The 24,549-nt window shown below is 38.4% G+C and overlaps 1 protein-coding gene across 1 annotated transcript in view; it reads right to left on the bottom strand.

Annotated features, from left to right (window-relative positions):
- The window catches only part of PPM1E (protein phosphatase, Mg2+/Mn2+ dependent 1E), a 68,283-nt gene extending 44,391 nt beyond the window's left edge, over positions 1 to 23,892 (bottom strand). The window contains exon 1 of the mRNA XM_040586729.1: positions 23,642 to 23,892. Within this exon, the coding sequence (XP_040442663.1) occupies positions 23,642 to 23,892 (251 nt within the window). The remainder of the gene's footprint in view (positions 1 to 23,641) is intronic.
- Between the last annotated feature and the right edge of the window lie 657 nt (positions 23,893 to 24,549).

Below are 24,549 nucleotides of genomic sequence, written 5' to 3'. Positions count from 1 at the left end.
GTACTCATCAGGAGGAAGTGTTCAATTTCACTGAGAAAACCTACTAAGTGGACGTAAATTATTTTCCTCATCCTGCAGTCCCTTCTGTCCACCACATAACCTCCAAGGACAGAACACCACTCTGAAAGCAGGGAGGCATCCATCCATACGGCCTCAGCTGCAAGCCTGTGTCCTAGTTTTGTGACCAGGATGCCTATGCAATAGAACCAAAGCATAAAGTATTGACTCTTGCTCACAAACCTACCATCAGTCACTTTTATTGCAGATCTGACATATACTTTAGACTGACAAAAACAGTTTCCAGATTTATCTAGTCTCTCAACAAAAGCAGTTGAGGAAGAAAACCAGGAAGCAACGTGACTCTGTTTTCCTGAGAGATTTTAAGTATCTCAGAGGAGCCAGGGAGACAATATTCCTACAATACAAAAATCATGCTAGAATTTGTGTAACCAAAACCACGAAACCCTTCGGAATTTTATTTGCAATGCCTTAGCTTGGCAAAGGAAGAAATGACAGCAGCAAGGGCAGGAAATCCAGAAAGCCTAGGCTAGTGCCTAGCTTTATTACAGGCTTTCTTTGGTAAATCGATCTATTGCAGAATCATGTTTTTCCCCATGCTGAGAAATAACCCGAGACAAAACTTAATACATGTGAGCAGGAATAGTCAGGGAGATAAATGATGAGTTCAAAAACACTAGAAAAATGTACAGAATTGTCAGGAAGGAAAGTAGCTGTGCAGCTTCTGAACAAAGGACAATCTTCTCTAGAAGAAGAGCAAATTCAGTGTCTCCTCAGGTCTATAGGCCCATGGCTGGATACATGCAATAATACAGACAAAACCAGACTAAATCTTTAAGCTTTGTGGGGAGGACATCTGACAGACAGAACAGTAAAGGAAATTATAAGATGTTATTTAATTATCCATATATTTTCTTGGCCATTCTCTCTATCAAGTAAATTATTTTCATCAGTTGACATATTACAGGTTGTGAGAGCAAGTCAGTTCAGAGATCAGGAATGAGTCAGCAGCAGAAGGCTGATGGAAACATTAATCTTGAAGAGAGCTAAAGGACGAGAGGAAAACAATATCATTCAAGATCAGAGAAAATATAATGGGCACAGAGGGTCTGAAAGGTGAATAGACTGATTGCTGCACAAGGGAACATCAGACTACAGGAAGCTGGTAGAGCACAGGCCATTAACAAAGAGGAAACAAACTGACTAAAATAAGGTGGAGCCTTGAAAAGTAAGATAAAAATAATTTTGATTCCAAAAGGAGATGATAATTTACCCAAAGGACGTCATATCATGGCAACATGACTGGAGCAATTGTATAGCGTTTGCTGTTTCTCTTAGTGATAAGGAATCAACATAATCTGGTCATTTCACTAGCAGCATTTCAGACAGTTCACAACGGATTTGGCATTCATTCAGGATCGTCTTGACTTATCTTTTTGTTCCAGTTCCCAACCCTGTGAATAGTGGGGGGTTTGTATGTCATCAGCATATCAGTAAAATATCTAACTTTTTCCAACAGTACTCACTACCTAAATCACTAAAGCAGGAAAGACTTTTTAATGTCTTTTGGATCAAGCTCTCATGTTTGCAAAATATACTTTCCTGGGTATCCCTGACATATGGTCAGAATAATTTGGTTTGTTTTCTTATACACAATCTTCTTTCAAGGAAAATTTACTGTGGAGAGCTATGGAGAAAAAAAGGATGCAAAACGAACAAGGGAACTTAAAATAGAAATTTAATTCTAATAGATATTTAAACTGTCTGCTGAGCTTAATGTCCAGGCTAATTACAACTAAACCAAAATGGTGATTCTTTCGCTTTCCTGTGCATTTTAGAAAAGTTTTGTTTGTCTGAAGAGAACAGGGAAATACAAACAAGGTTGTTCACAACCAGACCAGCAGCTGCCAAAAGAGCTTGAAAAAGGAACTTTAACTGTAGTTTCTGCATCTGAAAAAAACCGCAAATGGTTCACTAATGGCAGGATTCCACAATTTGAGTTTAGTAAAGCTCATAATCCTCAGCTTTCCAAAAGGGCCACAACATTAAAATTCAGTAGTGAAGGCACAGATCATTCTTTAAGGCAACACTAGCAGCTGAAGTATAAATGAAATGGTAGTCATAACAATGTCCCTGACTTTCTCCTTAAAATGGTTCTAACAATATCCTTCAGCCTTTGCCTACTTAACTTGCAATTAGCACGTGTGAGGCTGAACTAAAAGTTATTCTAGGAGCCAACTGGAAAGGAGATTCGGCCTTTTTAAAATTGAATTGTTTTCTATGGTTTGAGACTGTTTCCATGGAGAGACCACAGCATATGAACATCTTTAGGCCAAGTGCTTTGCTGCAGGCTTATCTGAATGAAAGCACCACAGCAGGAAGGATAATTGAGGCCAGTTGTTTAAAATTCATGGCCATTCTCCCATACTTAACGCAGGAGCAATTTATTTTCATTATTTTGATCTGTTAAGCATTTAAAAGTTAAATGGTGCTATATACACCTTCTCTTAAGTGACATATCTTAGTATTTACTCAGAAGAGAATAATGTTAATTGCAACAATGCCATGCTATTGGGTTACACTGGCAAAGTGGCTAGCAAAATTATATTCTAGATGAATGTAAAGAGATACTTACGTGGAAAAAACATCCATCCTAAATTCATGTACAAAATAGCAGACTCTGAACTGACTATTATTACTTGGGAGGAACACCCTGTATGTTACAATAAACAGGTCTATTAAAAAGCCAGCTTAGTCTTCACTAAAGGATAATAAATCAAATATAATGGTAGTAATTATTAGAAACAGGAACATAGTTATACTACTTTACAAACCCTAAGTGTGCATGAAACTTGAACATGTATCTCTGATTTGGATCTCAGGCCAGGTTTCTCTCCTTACACCTTCCCCCTCCTACTGCATACATGCACAGATGAACAAGAAAAAACAGAAAAAGGCCACAGAAATGATCAAAGGAATGGAACAGCTGCAATTTGAGGAACAGTTAAGAGTTTATAGTTTTAAAAAGTCACTTGAATGCACTTGTGAAAGAATAGCGATCTAGTGGATATGCTGCATGCTCTTGCACACCTTCACAAAGCAAATCCAAAATTCAACCTTTCCCGCAAAACATTTTACTGGACAACATCCTTCTCCCTACATAGTTTTGAGGTTATAATGAACAGTGCTATATATGTGTAGATATTTTGGGTCATTTCTAAATCAGCTTGCAATTATCCCAAAAGGCAGTGTTTTTAAATTCAAAATCTTAAGACCCCACAGCACGACACAATTGATGTATATTAAATAACACCTATCTCATCTCTGAGGTTGCCAAAATTTCTCCTATTTTGTACTTCAGAAAATTGAGAAACAAATATTAAGTGGCTCAAAAAGTGCTAATAGGAATTTTGCAGAAACAAGGTTTAGGGTCCAGGAGCTAATGTTTAAACTTGAAGTACTGATAGACATTTATGTAAGTCCTGAGAATATTTTCAGAGCTTCATAGATCATAAAATTACTGTTAACATTCCTTGTTTAGTGTTTTCAAAATAAGCACAAAAAGAAGCCTGTGGTATAGAGGCTAAAAAAATTAAAACCAATAAAAACCTGTGGTTTAGCTACTTAATCACTTTGGAGGCAAGATAGTAGGCAAAAGAAAAACACAGACTTTGCAAAAGACTTTCTTAACCATACTCCTGCATTCTTAAAACACAAGCCCTGAGATACAGTTTTCCTCCTCTGTGCTCATCCCTTCACTTGAGCTGCTGGTTTAATCTGCGTTTCATCTAATATAGTATTTCAGATTATGTGGGTTGTGGTTGAACTCAGCACAGAGCAGAACTGCACTGAAACAGGGCGTGCATCCTGCTGTCAGCTCAAACTCCAGTTCAATGTGTTCAGACTGCAGCTCTCATGAACCTGAGTCATGACACCCAAGTGAGATGCTGTAGGCCTTTTCCAGTCAGGGTAATGCTATGGAGTGCAGCCCATTTATGATGGCAAGGCCAAACGAGTACAATCATCATACCAATAACTTAGCACAGTTAGAGAGTAAATGTCACAGTTTCATAGTCACATCCCAGCCCAGGAAAACCAGGTTCAAAACACTCAGATATATTTTAAGTTTTTGCTAATGAAAGATGATCAACTGATCTACCTTACAGTCCCATTTAAGAGCCTTCACCTTCTCTTTTATTTTATCGCACTGAACGGTTCATACTATGCCTGGGTTAGGAGGACATCTGCACTTTTCCCAAGACAGAATGGTAATTTGAAACCTGAATGGAGGAAGGAGGACAACAAGAAAATTTTCTCTGGCAAGTCAGGATGTTGCCACTTGCACTGGTTTTGCTCCGGGCTCTCCTGTTCACTATAAAAGTTAGCATCAGGTTCTTGGAACTGAGTACCAAGTCAGACAAGCTGATACTCATAAGACAATAGCTGAGTCTGAGAACATTTACTATAGCTAAAGAAATTCCAAGGCACTTAATACCCGAACATTTACCTTTGACATCAGAACCCCTGTATACAGAAGAGGAACAATTTATGCTGACATTTTCCATAGCAATGCTCTTTTCCATTACAAATGCATCATGTTCTTTCCATTCTTATGCATAAAGAATAATGACCTTAAAAGTAACATTTCAATTTACAGGAAATTTTAACCAGTATGATCATCATACCCAAAGGAATACAATGCTAAAATCTTATTCTCTTGAACTTTGCAAAACACAGTAAGATATCAACATGAATAACAAACCTTTCACTGATTTAATACATAGGCACTGTAGTGAGGTATTTTTGCGAGTAAAGGTTAATTTACTTCTCCCTGCACAAATAATATTGATAATTAACAGAGAGTCTGTATTCATTCATTCAACTCATATTTCCTGAAGATGAACAGCAGTACATAGAAGCAAAATGACCAGATTTTAACCGGGTTCTTTGACCTGCATTTCTCAGACTAATGAGAAAGTACCTAGTTAAGATGCAAATGAGCAGCCCACATGAAAGGAATTCCAGCCTACCAATTGCCTTTGTAATTCCCTGTATTATGACAAACATTTCTAAAGGCTGGCAGACATTTTCTAACCACTAACTGCAGACTTGCACATTATGCATAGATCAAGATCACTGTTTTATTATCAAGATACAGTAAAATATATACAGGTAACCCTTTTCTTTTTCTTCAGAACAGAAACCAGTTCTGTGACAAATATGGTTAAATGAAACAAGGACACCGATAAGCCACAAAAGTACTCTCAGCCAAGATCCTGTAAAGAAAGTTCATCAGCAGAAGAGAAATGGAAACATTAATTTATTTTACTTCTTGAGATTCTGGATCTGATTCTGCTGTTTTATTGCATCTCTGGGGATAAACTCAAAAAACAGACAGGATTGCTTTGTCACATTTCTCCTCCGAAGAATTTTGAAAAAGAATCTATCTGCACCATTGCAGATTGAAAAAAAAATTTGAATCAACAGTAACTCGCTCAGCTAGTTCCTGACTCCAACACAAGTGAATCAAGAAGACACAGTATCTTTTATCCAACAGTAACAACTACCCCCAATGGATTTTATGCATTCACAAATATTTTTATGATGCCTCATTGGCTTGGCATGATGAATAAACTCCATCAATCCAGACTTATTTTACTACACTTAACTGCTAACACCCTTGAATTGAAAAGGAAATGAAGAACATAGGCTTGTAGGAGATATTTGCCCAAGGGCTTTGTTAAGGGTGAAGAAAAAACATGTTGAGAGGGTTTTTTTTGTTTTGAGTAGGGGACAAGAATTAGTCACCTGCTTTAAATGTTCTTGTTAACAGATATATCTCACAGATAGGTAAGGATATGAGGTGTCGCAGTCTTCACAGTAAGAATGTCAAAAGATAATAGCAGCTGTATCAAGAGAGCTGAAAGTGATGAGCATCTACTCATTTGGCAAGGAACTGAGATGACATGAATCGGTGGCATTGGTCTGGTTCTTCATATATGACTGTCACTGCCACATAAATCACTGGTCAAACTGCCAGCAGTATGCAATTTCAGACGAACACTGACTGGGGAAGGGGGAGCAGGACCAACCACCTGAATTGAAAGAACCTCTGAGCTAACCCCTGGTACTGCAGTTGGTAGAAACTGCTCTGGGATTTAACACAGGACTTCAGTTTTAAGAAACAACAGTCTCTATCAGCCCTAAATTAAAATACATTTATTTACAGAGTCAGTGTATGCACATGTCTCTCTGTGTGTGGTTTTAAAGATAAAACAGCGAGCAGACAGATGTTGATTTATGGAGTTAGAATTAAAATAGCCTGCTTGCTGATTACACCATTCAGCACTAGGCTCTTTTGTCCTATTTGATGTTATTTTTTCATTGCTGAATGCTGTTACACTGTCTCATCTCCAATGTATTTTAATACCCTGTTCATAATGTCACAAAGGTACTAATTGACCAGCACATTTAAACAGTGTGTATATTAAGACCTCCATTCTGCAAAAATAACCAAAACATTTCTAGTTTTCTCTGTGCTATCTATCTGTAGATAGGTAGCTGTAATCCCAGAAGTCTTTATCTCTCTATCTTACCTCCAATACCATACTGAAAAGGCTCACATCATCACATGAAAAAAAATAAATATCTGGGCTTGTCATGCCATATTAAAAGCTCAGCATTATTTCATCAAATAGCTACATTTGCTTTGTTTGATATTACAATCACAGATCTTACTCTTTCTGACAATACATAATCCAAGATATTTGGCACTCTATCAACAATTCCAGACTTGCAAGCATTATAGATGTGCCAACAGTTAAACCGAGTTAGAGTTCTCTGCCCAAGATAGATAAGTAGCATATACTCTTTGATAAGTCCTATCAGAGCCACACTCTGACAGGAATTCCTTTACAATGCTACTAAATCTTATGCTATGAACCTCATTATGCACACTGCCATTGGCCCCACTAGAGGCTGAACTCCCTTGCCACCAATAAATATATTCCATTTCTTTCCCCAATTACATACATACTGCATTATATTTCAGATTCAAAATAACTGATCAGGCTTGATGGGGCTGGGAGGGGGAGAAGATGGAATGCTTTTGTAACAGCATACAGTGATCTAGCCAGAATGCTTAATCTGGTTAGCTGTAAGACGAAAATCTGTCTGGTGGCTTTGTGACAAAGGAATGAGGCTATGCAGTACCACGCAAACACCTTATTTTAAATGTTTACAAACAGTAATTTCCATCATTTGCACAGAGTTACTCTGTTGAAATAAGTTTCTGCAGAAGCATTACAGCTGGGGGGGATTAAATCTTAGATAGTTAGTCACAACGATTCTTCTGCATGCCAGATTTTTACAATATAATTACCCACATAGGCACACACATGCAGAACATGAGGATACATGCCAGTACCATTCCATAAAACCAGACCTAAGCTGACTGAACTTTATTCTTTTATAGGAATATCATGATGCTAGCTCCTGTAGAATTTCGTCATGCTTTTACTCACTCAAATAGATGCAACATCATTACAAAATCCATTCTAAAAATCCCTTCTCATCTTCAATATGATGTGGTAAAATAGCAGAGCTCTAGCAGCAGAAGCATTCCTGTATGCGTAATGAAGATCTCAGATCAAACATCTCAACATATTCATTTAAAATAAGTGTATTATAATTTCCTAGATTATTACCTGCCAAAGCTCAGTGGGTGGTCTCTGAAGGCCTACGCTGTCAGGAAACCCAGGTTCTTAGAATCCTGTCATATCTGTCTGCATCCACCCCCTCAATGTTTCCAGTTTCTCCTCTTCTGCTTCAGAAAGTAATTCCCTTGGTAGCTGTCACATTAAGATACTGGGATACAGTCGTCCTGCTGCACTTTTCGATTCTAACTGAACCCAATTGTCAAGTTCACTAACAGAAAGTGTGTAGAACCTACTGCACTGCCTTGAGGTTGATTTGCCTTGAGCTAATGAAAGCCAATTTCTAATTTCAACCCCTAGTTGTGATCAATAGGCTCGAAGGAAACTTATTCATACAAATAGAGACACAACTGATGGGAAGAATTCATATTCAGTGTGACTATTTAGGATTACATACCATCCAGATTTGTTTCTTTGAGTTAAGATATTTTTCAGAAAGAGTGAGGCGACAGCTCGGAGTGTTATGACAGGAGCAAATCTGGCAAAGTTTAAGAGCAAATGGGTCATATGTAGTCAAACCAGCTTTTAACCACATTTTATCACTATACAGCTATTTTTCATATGAACAGGCATTCAATAAGGTGCCTCAGGTACTTCACTGAGAGAAGTGTGTTCTCTGCAGGTGTGAAGGCCTAACTCCGGACTGAGACATCAGCTGTAACTCTTCACTTCCTCTTTTATACTCCAGTGATGTAAATCAATTTAGAGCATGTAAAGTTTATTTACATTCAATATGGCATTCTCTGAAATATTCTCTGAAAAAAGATCTAGAGCAAAATCTAATTCTTTGTTAGAATTTTCCTGCATGCTTCATTCAGAACAAAACAAATCAGCACAAGAGATTACAAATACAACACTAACGTATCATTTAACTGATTTATATTTTTTAGTATGCTTACAAGCATGTTATTTTTAAGTCAGGGAACAAATTAGATCTTACTGGTGAACATGGGCAAGCTTGCTTACTTTCTTGGGTATAGGTAAAAGCTGTCATAGACAGGATCTAGGCTGTGTACTTGTATGCTTTATTTTTTTTATTGAACACCATAGCTTAGCCAATAGTTTGCAGAGATAAAATAATCTGAAAGATATTTTCAAGTATGATATCAAAGGTAACACTTCCTGAAGCGCTTTGTTTATGTTGCCATTTTTCGGAAACTTTCCTGGTTTGTTGTTGCCACCATTGTTATGATAAGGGTAGCAATTTTAGACACCTCACTGTAAAATTTCTTTATTGAGTCACCCTTGCACTGAGACTAGCAGCTTGTATTTTCTACTCATACTAACACTAGTAGTCTTTACTGTTTTCGTGGATAGTACTGTAATGGTTTTTGTAAGTACACACAGAGAGCAACAGTAAAAGTCGAGGTAAAATTAATCAGCCATGTCTCTAGCTACCAGTGCTGTTTTAAAAATATATTGCCTTATCACACATATATTTTTGTTTTTCTCAGATTACGATTATAACAAATGAATAATTAACCTGCCAATACAGAAAGCAGCAGCATCCTCATACAATTAACTGTACTCACATAACAGAAATGTGTAAACTATATTTGGATTCAGGAGTTAGAAAAAACAGACGGATCTGTGGAGCAAAAGGATACTTGTGATTTTACATGATACGCAAGCATGTAGGCTGGAACATGGAATCTGGGGGTTACAAATATACTTAATACAGCTGCAAATTCCTGGTTTTGATATTAAGTCAGCCTGTCACTCCACATTTAAATTCCGCTGGCAGCAAGCAGAGTACCAGATCTCTTACATACAAGGCAGAACAAATTTACTAACTACCGATTCCATCCAAACTGATGTGTTTGGGGGGCTGTAGTTAGTAGATTAGTTGCAGTCTTTGACCTTTGAAACTAAGTACATTGTCCTCCTCATAATCTCTAACAAGCAGAAACCAAAGTTCATTAACATCAGTTTCTTGGGTAGGTTGCTATGTCGATGTATTTCTGGTTTTTGTAAGACTTCTAGACTAAGATAAATTCCTAGTTCCTGTTTATAAAGCAGCAAAACGACATGAGGAGGAACTGATAGAGAATGATAGATTTATCTTTTAAAGCTGCTCCTGGAAGTATAAAAGCAGCTATAGCTGGTTTGAACACAGAAACATCTGTTCGACAAACCAATTTGGACCATCTATTTACCTTGCCAGACTTTCTTTGTCATGGAAGAAATATTCAACACTGATAAAAGAGGATTGTGAAACCTAAGAAAGATTACAATTCTGTAAATCCATAGTAATAACATTAAAGCTGTTGCACTATAGCTACCTTTGACAATTAGATTATTGAATACATAGTGAATATGGTTCAGAAGGAGCATGCAGTGTTCACCAAGGAATCAAATAGAATATACAGGTTTTCACCTCGTAGAGGAAGAAGGAGCAGCAGCCTTTTAGCTTTCATTGATTTCAGCTGTCCAGACTTTAAATGGAACTGATTAGGTTATTAGGTTCAATCAACATTTTACTCAAATGTTTAAACACAGCCCATTAGGTATGAAGTTAGCAGGTAACTGACTAAAGAAGTCAGCATGCTAGCAGTTCCTTTTAATAGTGTTTTAGCTGATCTGATGTTTCAGATGGTCTAATCACTCTCATTTTTTTTATTATTTTCATTTGACACTGTCTATTAATTTCCTCATTCTGTCCCTTTCTTCTTAAAGTGTTAATTGGTGAGTTCCATGTATCTTGGAAAACAACCCCACTTAGAATTCCTGTTACAGATTCTATCACCTATCTCCTTGAAGAACTATTTTTCAGGGTTTGAATGATGAGAAGTACTTTACTTAGACTTGGCCGAATTCCTGATGCTTCAAAGTACCCATCAATGTCAATGTAACTGTTTAAAGGAAAGAACTTGAATATCAGAGATTAAAATTAAAAAAATTTAAAAAAAAATCTCAAAAGCAGTCTAGAAGACCCCGTACATTTACTCACAAAATAATACTCTGAAAGGCAAATGATTAAGCATTTATAGCGTAACTCCCAGTGGTGAAATTTCAAGTCTTTTTTACAGCTAGACATTTAATCTTTTGAAAGATATCACAAGTTCTCATTACACTCTATTTATGTGGAAAAGGTCCGTGTTTCACCTGACAGGCTAATAGCCCAGAAACATCCCAGAAGATATAATAGCACAGTCTCAATCACTGACCACAGCATGTCACACCTAACCTTTTCTTACAGGTGAGGTAAAAAAAACCCAAAACAACAAAAAAACAAAAAATACCCTGTACAGTGGATGAAATTGTGGCCCAATGGAAAGTTTCATCCCTTGATGCCAACTTGTGCAATTTCATGGCAAGCTTTGTAGTATTTTGTGGTTTACTTCAAGCTTCAACTATTTGAAACAAGCAAGTTTCAGATTATTCTTTTGAAGGAAAGCCTCCAAGCTTCTTGATTGCAAAGTAAAAGTTTAAAATGTTTCCAAGTGCTTTTTCAGAAGCAAAACCAACACCAGGGTTTTTTCTTAATGATTTGAAATTTAGGTCAGTTTCATAGTATTCAGCTAAATTGTGACACAATGATTAATTGGTCTGGCAGCATTATCTACTTCACCTTTTCTTTTGCATATTCTTCCCAGTTTATTATAATTGTACAAGAAAAGCACATGTCAAACAAGACAACCAACTCTGGATTTTTATTTGTAGCAGCAGCACATCATTTTTAGATTGTTTATTTTATAACTACAGAAAGACATGAAAACTTTTTGATGGGGGCAGAGGGTGAGGAGAAAAGATTAAGAAGGAAAGGATTTTCTTAAGTGGAGAGGAATTTTTTTTTTATGTTTACTTTTAAATTAAGACTGACTTGCTCTTTTTTTATTTTCCTACAAATTTCTTCCAACCTCCTGCCCTGTTTATATATTTATCTTCCCTTATTCATAAAACAGAAAAGTAAAACAAATAATCTTCCTCAAAAAGAAGGACAAATATATGGTAAATTAATTTACACAGTTCTGAAACATAAGGGTTTAGGAAACTACAGGATGTGTTAGTTTATTCTTGGATTTAAAAGTAACAATTTTTTGAGGGTCACATCCTGTGCCTTTTTATTTAGCCCAAACTTCCTTTGATGTAACTTGAAAGTTCTTGACATGCAGAAAATGCAAATTAACCTCCATACGCATTGTCTAGCTTGGCATTTTCCTGAAGCTTTCCATGTTTACTGTTGCTACCAGTATTGCTGCAATGGTAGCTGTTTTAGACTTCTCACTGTAATAATTTTTATCATGTCATTTAACCTTGCTCTAAATGAGACTAGCAACTCGAATTTCCTACTGCTCCAGTGGATAACATTGTTTTGTCACCGAAAAAGAACAACTAAGAAAAGTAAATACAAGTTCCTGTAGAATGTATTTCAAGAGTCAACAGACAATTGAGCCAGACACAATTCTATAGTACTGCTTTAGTAAAATATCTCAACTGATTTACTCTGCTCAGTTCTCTTGACTATCTTCACAAGATCAATTGTGCAGCAACCTTTTTTCTGAGTCACTCCAAGTTGTTATTCTGCTGTAAGTAGTAACACAATTCTCAGATGCTTATCAATGCAAAATCCCACAAGATCTTGTTATAGAATAGACCACAAGGCCACCACAATAACACAAAGATATCACATTTTTAATATTGTGCAGTAGTGAGCATACTGGAAAATCAGGAAAACTTTCTGCTGGCACATAGTATTTAAAATACTATACGATCTTATGTTATTATTTACTTGTTAATTTTAACAACCTTAATTTCTTTTTTCCCAGCCTATAGAAATCCTAAGTTTTACTCCCACACAGAAAGCAGTTCTTAAAAAAAAAAAAAAAAGCTATTTTCCTGATTTAACACCTCTGTATGCCTCTGTATGTTTTCTTTTATATCTGCTAGGTTGCCACACGCAAAATAGAATGGTGTTGTCCCTTTTTCACCACTAAAAGGAGACAGTTGAATTATTTTATCAGTCCTTCAAAAAAAACCCCAACATTTGAGAGAAGCCTAAAACAGCTCCCTGAAAAGCATCTGTAACTGGTAACAAGACATTAATAGCAAACTCAAAGGAAAGCTAGAGCGTAAGAAAGTACCAGATCTTTAACTTAAAAAGTTAAAGTAACAGCACAGCCCCAAATATCTTGCAATGATGTCAAGGGAAGTATAAATACCGTAGTGCATAACCAACTTTCAGTATAGGAAGTTTGCCACAATGAAACAGGGGCTATAAAAAACTTTGATGAGTTTATCTATTTTGCAGAACTATTTCACAGACTGACAATGATTCTCTAAGAAATGAATGGAAGGAACATGGGTGGGTCACCCAGGTTGTGGTATTATTTAATTATTTCTTCCTCTTTCTGTTTTACTCTTTCATGCTACCTGATTAGCTGTTTTTCATATCTTTACAAAGCTGACTTCCTCAAAATACTTTCCTTTTTCTTTCTGTACTTCCTCAACAGATGTTTTTTGTTATCTTGATTTCAGATGGCGATTTTCTCAACATTAGAACAACAAACAAAATAACCAACACACAGAAGGTGTTACTTCCATATTTAATATTTTGCTCCACTCCATAATAAAGAGCATGAGACTGCAAGATAGCTTGAAACTCCCTTCTTATCCTGAATTTCTGTTTGGCTAGGTAATTTTTGTTCATAAAGGAACTGATCAAAATTTGGTGATTGAGTATAGACAGACAGTCAAGTAAATATATATACACAGAAACATACATGTCTTACTATAACATTTCTTGGGCTGTTACAACCTCTGTCTTTATTTCAGTTAAGATGCACAGACACAGCATGGAAACAAACTGCATTACTTCATCAGTTTTCAGAGGACAATAAATTAAACTGAATAGCTTTCAATGTGTGAATGCAAACCCAGCTTTTTATGAAGTAAATCTTTTGTAATATATAATTTATATATTTCATAATTACTTTTAACATATATTTAATATAGAATTACATTAATAGAAACAGAACATGTTTTAAAAAATGTAATCAAAATATTCAGAGTTCATTGCTTTCTGCATTAAGTTTTCAACTAGCTAGGATGAACTTACGTGTTTTTTATGTTTATGTATTCTACTATATATATTGATTCTAGATAATTTATAAATGCCTATTCTTACTCCCTGTTGACAAACCTTTTTTCTCACATCTCCCAAAACATAGTCTGTAAGATTTTGTGGGAGGGGGGGGGAATATTTCAGGATGTTTAGTACTTTCACAGGAGAAATTATTTTTTTTCTTTAATCCCCAGAGCTAGATTTTGTGGCTTTTTCACATTTTTAAAAATGACTACGTTGTATGTCATAAACAGCATCAGCACTTTAAAAAACAAAGTGAATGTGAATTGCACCAACTCAGTTTTGTGAGGTGCTAAACCAAAAGCATCCAGTATCTAAAAATGTTTTTCTAAAATTAGTACAAAAAGTAATTAGCAAGAATTTAAGTATTCTATATGATCATTTAGGTCATTCATAATCAGCCAAACTGAAAAAGGTTAACACCAATGAGGAAAGTTTAAACCATTTAAAATTCATTCTCAAATGAACAATGCACTGGGGAAAAGGATCAGATTACTTAATATAGGCTCAGTTCTCCTCTCCCACCAAGTAGCCTGGCCATACATCCCCAGCCAGACTGCCTTGGGAACTGCATCTTCTTTCCTGCACTTATTTTAACAGGAATTGCACAAGTGTTACACAGTGATAACTCTAACCCTCTGTTTATATGGAAGACAAAACTATTAATGGTTTTTACACAGTTCATACCATTGAGGTTAAAGGCCAGAGAAAAGACCTCATGATTTTGTTTCTTTTTAAAGTACATGCAGTATTTGGTCAGCGGAGAGTTCTTTCTCTCTTCTATCAGATACCATAAATGAATAATATATCTCACTTTCTCTGAATATAGCTCAAATGTCACCCTTTTGGGGCACATCAAAACTGCTACTAGTTATTACTATTTGCCATCACAGAGGAATCATATGTACAAACATCACTTTGAAATCACTTCCACGTCAAAATTTTAAAATATTCAGTAAAAATCCAAGATCTCTGTGAACTATTATGACAGATGTTTATTTGAACTTAACATAGACCAACCTTAGTAGTTCAGCACAGTATTTATATCAATGCATTTCTATTGAGGTTGCATTCACCAACAATTCACATTTGAATGTTAAGGTTAGGACCAATTCATTTTCTTCTAAAATGTGACATAACATTTTCAGAGTGAGTGGCAAGAAGAGGAGAGTAAGTTAATTTTGTAACAGATACATCCCTTATTCTCTGTGGAGTACACTCCAGTGAGAAAGCAGAACTAAGAACAACCCAGAGCACCCATGTTCTGGAAGCAGAAAGCATATCTGTTCCCCAAACAATAGTGCTCCTTCTAATCTCCAGAAATACTGAGCTTCTGACTTCTCATTACCTAATGCATAGATTTTTATGCTGCTTTTCAGAAGAAAGTGATAATAAGACAGCTGAGAGCATAAACTCTTTTAAGGTAGGGACCTTTATAAATTCATACATTCAATCATGTTTGCCTCAAACAAAACAATTAAATGACTTAGAATGATACTACTTATAAGAAAAGGTGGTAAAAGCTTTAGTTTAAAATATAGATCATGCTGTATATGTAAGTGTGTACAATTAGTCTATACTAGCTTGTTAGTTTAAACTCCTACTTTCCATGCAGGTAGGAATTTTAGATAGTTCACCACTGTCCTCAACTGGGCCCATAGGTTCCAATAGGAACTGAATGTTTCCCTTGATTTTCAGGTGCTCTATTATAAACCAACATACCAAATACCTTATTAAAAAACAATTGTATTATAAGCTTTAGCAACGTTATCATATAATTTAAAAAAATAATCAAGCAATGTCTAATTGAGAAAAAGTATATTGCATGTAAAGCTAGCATACACAACAAACCAAATTCTAGTTGCCTAATACTGTCTCTGTTGAGAAACAGAAAAAGAAACCACATAACTATTTGTTGAACTCTCACCCAGAACGTGGGGGTTTCAGCCTTCCATAACTTCAAGTTAGGATTGAAAGAAAAAGAATCCTTTTAGAAGCTAATTAATATAACACGTAGAGTACAGTGTTCGTAACACTAATAAGAAATAACTTACCGCATTCATTTCAGATTTTTGAACCTCAGTAAGAAGGTCATAGCCTGAGGTGAAAGGAACAGCCCTAGAGACGGTGCCAAGAAGTTTAAATGCCAAGGCCTATTTTTATACACTGCTTCTATTTTTAGTTACATCGTGATGGAAGTACAGAGCCTATGAAAAAATTGTATTATCAAATGAGAGAAAGTATTTAAATTCTTTATTGTAAATGAAAAGCAAAAAAAAGTAAACTTGAAAAATTATTAGGTAAATTTAACAGACTTTACTGGATCATAAAAGGCCAGCTAAAATAGCTTTGAAATAATACTCTCTGAGAAAATTAACTTTAAGGGGCTACCCACAATTCTACCCAATTGATCAAATCTTCCTTTTATGGCAATTACAGCTACAAGAAAGCACAAATGTTCCCCAATTCAGACTTGTCTGCATCCAAGCACATTTTCCCATGATCAAAGTTTAGCATCCTGCTCTACCAACAAAAATATATTAAACTTTTCAACCGATTGCATGCAGAGTTCAGAACTGGTGAGCAGTACCACAGTGTAAAACGTTGGTTCAGTTACTCAATCATTAGGTGCCTTTGGCTGTTTTCCATCCAATGTAAGCATAAACTGAGGTAATCCTGCAATCTAGTTAACTCGTTTAACTTCTGTATTAGTTGTTGGAGTACTCAAGGGCAGCTATTTCCCATGCAGTTCTAATTTATGACTCTGATGATTACTTTATAAAATGTCTTATTAAAAGCAGGTAATGTTGTTTCTTCCTAATGAAGTACAAAGGCACAGCAGAAATATTTCTGTGTAAAACACATCCACAATCTGCATTCATTTTACCTAATCCCTAATGTGTTACAACAACAAAAATCTAGAATATTTGTTTAGTGGTTGATTTCAGCAAAGACAAGGACCTACACTATAACATGTAGCAATGACCATTTACATTTTAGTAGCATGTCATAGGTTACTAACACGTCATGGACTCATTTATTTTTATAACCATTTGCATTAGGTAATCATGATTGCATTGCATAAGACAGTCTTGCGGTATGGTTCAAAGAACATCTGATGTTTTACATTGCTAACTCCATTTCATCTCATTTTTCACATAACTTTCCTAGTTAGTGAGAATACTTCCTAGGAGAAAACCAACCAAAAACCAGTACGCACCAAACAATGTGAGGAAAGAAAATGGTGCAGAACAGCCAGAGATTACTTCAGAGTGACATCAAATACAGCAATAAACAGTACTTTCATTACCTGTGTACTACATGCCCTGTTGCTTTTGGTTTAAATGTGATCATGCAAGCAATTTAGCAAGACAAGAAAAAAATGAATGAGAACATATACCAGTGACAAAGCAGTCAAGGCACTGAAACTTGTACTAATGTACTGTAAAGCAAACTAAAAGTTTAACCTTAACATCAGTAATTTTTTTAAATCATCTGTGAAAAGAACCAAGTTGACCATTCTTTCTTCAAAAGTACAGGTGGAAAAATACTCCGCAATTGTTGAAGGTAATTATAATGAGGATTTTTAAATATAAAAATATTGTATGCAGTGTGTTTTGTGCAAAAAGGAAAAATTACTAAACAAACTCTCTAAAGAAATGAAGCCTAACATGCTCATCGCATCCAAAAGATAGTCAAAAGTAGTTTCACAAGATGGTCAATAAGGTCTTAGTTAGTCAAAGTTTTTTTAAAATATCTTATAAATGAAATCTATTCAAAGTAGAATTTGTTATACAGATTCATATATACATTCTTGATAACTCAATCTAGCTTCAACAGTAGTTATATAAGGTCCAAAAAAAGAACGTGTTACCACAGATCTAATTCTTCAGTCAATCTTTATGCAAAAGCAAACAGCTTCACTAGGAGTAGTAGAATCTGTGCAAATTGCTTTGGGTCAATAAAATCTTGGTGTGAAAAGCTCCTAACAAAACTAATTCCCTTTAATTTGTTGTACTACTAGCAACATTCATTGAAATAAAAGCACTGGAATGAATATATTACCATAATCTGTTCAACTAAGAATGATTTTTTTTTTTAATGCTATATAAAGCAACTTCCAAGCATAGTCATCATTGCACTTGAAAAACTCAGCATCCTTTTAATCATAAATTAGTAAGTTTTGAAATGTCACCATATATGTTAACCATCACAAAAACCAAATCTGCAATTTAAATAGCTCCTTTTTTAAAAGGAGTATCAAAATACTTGATTTGATTCAGTATTTTTAAAAGCGTGGGAGCATGAACTGAATATGCCTTAAAAGCAATGTAAAGAATCTCTCCCTGTGTAGACCATTAGTTGTGTTTTGAAAGTGATTATCACTAAATACCACCTATTTGTCATTATGATTTCCAGTCTGAAGTGTATGAAATCTGCCCATGTCTGTATGCTATGACATCACCCTCATCCAGTACATGGGTTGAATTTCATAGTAGGTTCTTTTAAAGAGTAATAAGACATTAATAACAACATTGAAGTACTCTCAACTTCCTGCACACGCTACTATCAGACGAATTAGAATTTCTTTACAGAGAAGCACCATAATTTCTAGGACCAAAATCCCTTGAGCCTGAGGATGTCAGCATCAGCAGCTGTACCCAAACAGCTCTACGCCTTAGCACAGAGCCTGCTGCTCACTGCTGAGTTGATGGGACTCTAGGCCACTGTTGCTCAGCCTGTAGCACATGGCTGGCAGCAGCCAGCTTAACTACTACCCTCATGAAGAGATTCCTAATCTTGGAGGGGCTCCAGTGAGACACTGGCACAGTTACAATTTGCATCACCTCCCTTCCCCTCCCTCAGCCATAACATTGTCATGCTGTCATCCAGGAAGAAGCTAAGGTTGAGAACCAAATCATCAACACAGCTGGGGGTGGGAAATTTAATGGTCTCTGTCAAACCTCCCCATTCACCATTAGGAAATTCCCAAAACAGGTGCAACCAATATCGGCTCCAGTCATTTATTGTGAGCATGGGCCAACATTATCATCATTTCCACTGTAAAACCTCACAAAAGATGATGAAACAAGTACCATCCTAAAAAGGATGGTATTTCTTTTTCGTTGGTCCTTGCAACTAATATTAGAGATGACAAGTGGTTCTTTGTATTTCCTAAAAGGGCTTTCAGATTGCCATCAACAGAATAGGTGATAAAAGACAAATCATAAGAGAATAAAACATCACAGCCTATTTAATATGTTAAGAAACCCAATGTAGCATAATATATGAATTTCAACTTACGGATAGTGACAACAATGCCAGCTTTCATATGACGGGTTAAGAAAGCAAGTTAAAAACACGTACATCTGCTTTTAAAAGGGAAAGGATACAGAGACTACACATCAGTGTTAGAGACAGCAGGCGGAACACTTTTGAAGTTAAGATATTTAAAAAATATATATATATTTCTGCTCATATAAATTTACCACGAAAAGTTATCCCTCTTTAGCTTAAAATTGCAAGCTGAGGGGCAAAACCACCATTCTTCTTTGGTGTCCACATTTTACATAATTCCAATGTTAAAAGTTTGAGCCTACAATGCCTTCTTTGATTTTTCATAGCAAGACTGCGGGGAATACACAAACCTCAACAAAAATATTTTCTCTCTTTAAAACAAAGAAAGGATCGATTTTTTTAAATCTCACTTAAAAGATTGCAATTTTTAATCCTAAAGTAGGAATCTATGATATGAATGTTGCATATTATTCTGTGAATGCGGCATATTATTCTGTGAAGAAATCTAACAGGGCAGTGCTTAAAAGTTTTTCTTTTCACATTCCAAGTCAGAGCAAGACAGTCCTCAAAGTAATCATTTTGTCATCAGTGCCTTAGTTAAGCACTTAAGATGACATAACATTAATTTTTATTTTTATTTTACTTACCATCTTTTGCAAATCTCAAAACTGGAGAAATAGGCCTATCTTCTAAGTTTGCTAAAGACGTTTCTAAATGAATATTTGAAAGCAAACCATTGTATCACCAAAATCACTGAAAGTAAACCTGAATCTGCAGATACCAGCTATATCTATTCCTATCAAAGCTGGGGGTGGGGGGTGGGGGTGGGTGTGAGAGGCGGGGTGGCAGGGAATCGGGAAGAAAAGAAAAGCAAGAACAATATACAACTGATTTTTTCAAATTATTATGTTTCTACAGGGGGGAGGACGACTCCAAATGTAACAGCAAGATAAATTTGATCTTTCTAGTGATACAACTTCTAAGGGTGTACTATTTAACTAAGTCTGGCCCCTCTCCTCTCTTAGCAACCACATCTTTGTTGGTTAGTTTTTCAGATGTCTTGTCAAGAACCAGCTTTTAAAATACATTAGATTTAATAAAAGTATCAGTAGGAAGATGAAAAGAACAAAGTTACATATCATGCTGTGTTATATCAAGATAGAAACTTCTTTCTTTGAAATAAGTCAGAAATGAGGTCTACTCCTGAATCAGTGGAAGCAAGCAATGGGGTCTCAAACAGATTAAGTCCTCAGTATATTTGTTTCTACATAGAAACTATTTAAATTATATAGCTTTATCCTGAATAAGACATTATAGAAGATAATCACAAAATGAACTTTCAAGCTGTCAGTCAATGTTCCAATGCAATTCCTCAAAAATTAGTCTTTTTTTAAATTTTCTCCATCTAACATACCTCCTATTGATCAGTTTCATTGTGCTGAGGATCACTAAGAAAGCACACAGTACACATTTTGTGGCATTTAGACAGATATAAAGATTACATTAATCTAATTTTCCAAGCATATGCTGTCTCTAGAAAGAAACAAGGAACTGGAAACCTCAAAGGGCAATATGAGTCTTCTGGAAAATAGCAGGAAAATCTCATAAATAGGAACTCTCTGATACTGATCTACACAATGGCAGAAAACTATTATATTTTTTCATGATTGGCAATATGTTCTTATTTCTGTGATGGTCTTACTTCCCTCCAAAAGAACTAAAGCTGTGTGCTTAAAATAGCTGAAAAACAGCTGCTGGATTTTTCACAGTAATGGGTTTTATCCTCATGCAACATATAATGCAAACCAGCCATTTGACTAATACATAGTTACAGTTACAGAAAACATGCCTTCACAATATAGTCTTTCTTGCTAATGACACAGCAATAAAATATTCCTCTTCACATGTGTTTTTGTGTGCTTTGGGTTTTTTTTTTAGCATTATCATAACCATTTGGCACAAGAGTAGCTGTAGTCACATTGATGAAGTTTTCCATCTCTGGAAACACCTGATCGGTCAAACCCTTACTTGTAAACTGGGGAAACAGTCTACGCTTGCCTGTTTTATAATCTTGTGACAGTTTTAAGTTCCTCTGGTGACTGGAGAGTGTACCAAAACCACAATACTTTACATACTTACCTTTGTTTGCACCACCACTTAAGAAAAAGCTATTAAGCTATTTCAGTTTAGCTCTCTGTGTTAAAAGTTATTAGATTTGGTTTATAATACTTTAAAATGTTTCAGAGAATTACATTTTGCAGTTATTTTAGAGAGACAGATATAAATCAATTTCTATCAGTTCTCAGTTAAAAGATACTAATCTACTATATAAAAATGCATTTTCTATACATTGACAAAATAATTAAGCCTTTGGAAAACAATTTTATTGCAATATAATCCCCTGCTCCTTTAATTTTGAGAGAGATACTGCTTTTTGTTTCATAATTTAGGTGCCTATAGAAGGAAGTCTGCATTGATTTCACCATAAACAAAGCCAAAGAGATGCTTCATTCAGTAGCCATCAGAAGATTTATACAAAGGCTGAAAAAAACCCCAAACCACAACCTGACAAGAACTATTCCTATATAAAGAATCCTCTCAAAATGCCTTTTTTTTTTTTTCTTAATGATTTAATCCATGAATATGGGCCTCAGAAACTGGTGAATCTAAATCTGCCTGTCCTGGGGTATGGGGACATGCAGAGAGAGAAGGGAGGGGGGGGAGGAATTCAAGTTCAAAATAATTTCATAGATACACTTTAAATAATATTTAAATATATATACACAAAACTTTAAATAATCTGCTTACATCTAAAACTTTATTTACATTAATCTGACTTCAGATTTCACAAGTCTGTTTTTAAAAAAACAATGTTCTAAATACATAGAAGGGACTTGCCTCTCTCCTCTCTACCACATGCTATGACTGTGCTGCTGTATTCCAGAGAAAGACTTTCCAAAGGTGGCAGGGTGAGCGTGTGTGATTAGGAGAGCTTTGTCCTCTGCAGCTATCATCATGCTGTCTCCATCGTCCACAAACACAGAGGGCAGATGAGAATTGAATAGAAATAGACCATGCAGTTGTAAAACCCAGTTCTTCATTTATTTATTTTTGCCATTGAGTAACACCTTTCATTACAAATATCAGCTCAATGGCAGAAAGCTCCCCAGTGTGCTTTGCATATTTTCACAGGTTCATTTGTCTCCTTCTGTGACATCAGTTTAAAAAGGTTCCTGAAGAAATGCCACTAACAATCATTTCTATTTCAAGCCTTCAAAGCCAAAGTTGAGCACAATACAAGGCACTGGTAACTGATCTTTAGGTTTCAGTCCACCGACTTTTCACACTGGGAATAGATCCCATCTGTTTCCTCTTTATGCACCAGCCTTTAGAAAGCACAGATCTGGAAACTGCCTCCATACAGAACAGAGTATAGCTGGCTTTCCCCAGCTGACAGCAGAAAAAGCCCCATGATTATGGATAGCTTTCTCCTAAGGCTTTCTACTTCTCTTTTCTCCCTGGTCTGCAAATACATGATGTGGTTTTCTCGATGTGGTGGTGGGGTGTTCTTTTTTTGGAGGGGGGAAGGGAGTGGACTGCCTATCTTTCCTTGCTCCTTGTTCTCCCCCTTCCTTCTTTCTTGGCAGAGGTTTCCCCATTTACAAACCCTCACACAGGGAACATTTCAATTTCAAGCCTCAGTACAATCAACCACAGGCAGCCCTCCCTCCTGCTTTGGCACCAGAGCGTGAGACATTTCCCCCACCACTCTCCCTCCCCAAACAAGCTGCTCTCCAGATGGATACTCGTGGCTCTCCCTTGGCTATTCCCTTCACCTCTTCGCTCCCTGTCCCGGCGAGAGGGAAGGAGAGGGGCAGAGAGCAGAGGCGTCTTTTGGGCAGGGGCAAACAGGGCAGAGCAGAACGCTTTCATCCCAAGCAGCTCAGCACCACCAAAGTCCTTAACTCCTTGACTCGGGGATCTTCCCCTCCCCAAGCTCTCTGCCCTCACCTCCCTCAGCCCCACACCCTGCTTCTCCTCACAGAGGGGTGTCCCTCAGCCCCACACCGGAGGCTCCACTCACACTGGGGGGGGGGGGTCCCTCAGCCCCACACCCTGGCTCCCCTCACACGGGGGCCCCTCAGCCCCACACCGGAGGCTCCCCTCACACGGGGGTCCCTCAGCCCCACACCCTGGCTCCCCTCACACGGGGGTCCCTCAGCCCCACACCGGAGGCTCCCCTCACACGGGGGTCCCTCAGCCCCACACCCTGGCTCCCCTCACACGGGGGTCCCTCAGCCCCACACCCTGGCTCCCCTCACACGGGGGTCCCTCAGCTCCGTGCCCTGCCCCCGCTCCCCTCAGCGCAGCGGGAGACTCCCCTCAGCCCGGCACTCACTACTTGTAGAGCTGCTGCAGGCAGAGGTCCAGGCACTCGCCCTCCACCTCCTCCTCCGTGATGTACTCCGAGAGCGGCCGGGGCAGCGGGGGCAGCGGCGGGGGAGGCGGCGGCGGGGCGGGCGGCTGAGGGTCGCCGGAGTCGCCCTCGCCCTCGCCCTCCTCCGCCTCGGCGGCCGTTCCCGCTTCTCCCTCTGCCCCGGGCTCCTCGTCAGCGGCGGCCGCGGCGTCGGCAGCGGGAGGGGGAGCCGGAGCCGGCGCCGGCTCTGCCCCGAAGGGCCCGCGGAACTCGCCCAAGAACAGCTCGAGAAAGCGGCGGTAGCTCTTCTCCTCAGCGCTGCCGCCGCCGCTGCCGCTGCCCGTGCCGCCCGCGGCCATTGCTTCGCATTCCCGGCCGCCCGCCGGCGGATCAGCACTGCGCCCGCAGAGAGCTCCCTGCCCGCCGCCGCCGGCAGCCGCCTCCCGCCCGCCCGCCTGCGCGCGCGCTCTCGAGCCGGACCCGCGAGGGCGCGCACGCCGCGGGAGGAGGCGCGGGGGGAGTGAGGGGGTGTGCGCCTGAGCGGCGGGAGCGCGGGCGGCTCTGAGGGGGGCGAGGGGTCCGGGCCGCGGCCTGAGGGGGAGGCCCGGCCCGCGGCATGGGGGAGGGAGGCCGAGCGGGCGGAGAGGGGCCGGGGGGAGGCAGGTGGAGGGCTGGCGCGCTGACAGCCGCGCCGATATGATGAGTCATGCGAAGGCAGCCAGACGCGTAGGTTCCTCACAGGAACCCGAAGGAAACCTGAGAGCACATTCCCTATTACCTAATCTCTGCCTCAGGATTTCCCTGCGCTCATCGTTTCCGGCGCCGCTGTCGCCTCCCCGGGCTCCCGCTCGCTGCCAGGACGGGGCTGGAGGGTAAGCGGGGCCGGGGCTGGGGGCGGCCTGGCCCGGCCTCACCTCATGGCATGGGGCCATCGCTGCCCCGCGGGGCCGGCCGCCCCGGGCTGGCTGCCAGGCGGAGTCTCTGCGGAGTGGTTTTGAAATCCAGAGTGGGTTAAC

The sequence above is a fragment of the Falco naumanni genome, chromosome 1 (assembly GCF_017639655.2).
Source record: "Falco naumanni isolate bFalNau1 chromosome 1, bFalNau1.pat, whole genome shotgun sequence".
Lineage (NCBI taxonomy): Eukaryota > Metazoa > Chordata > Aves > Falconiformes > Falconidae > Falco > Falco naumanni.
Note: the sequence above shows the minus strand (reverse complement) of the source record. Positions and strands in the feature narration are given on the sequence as shown.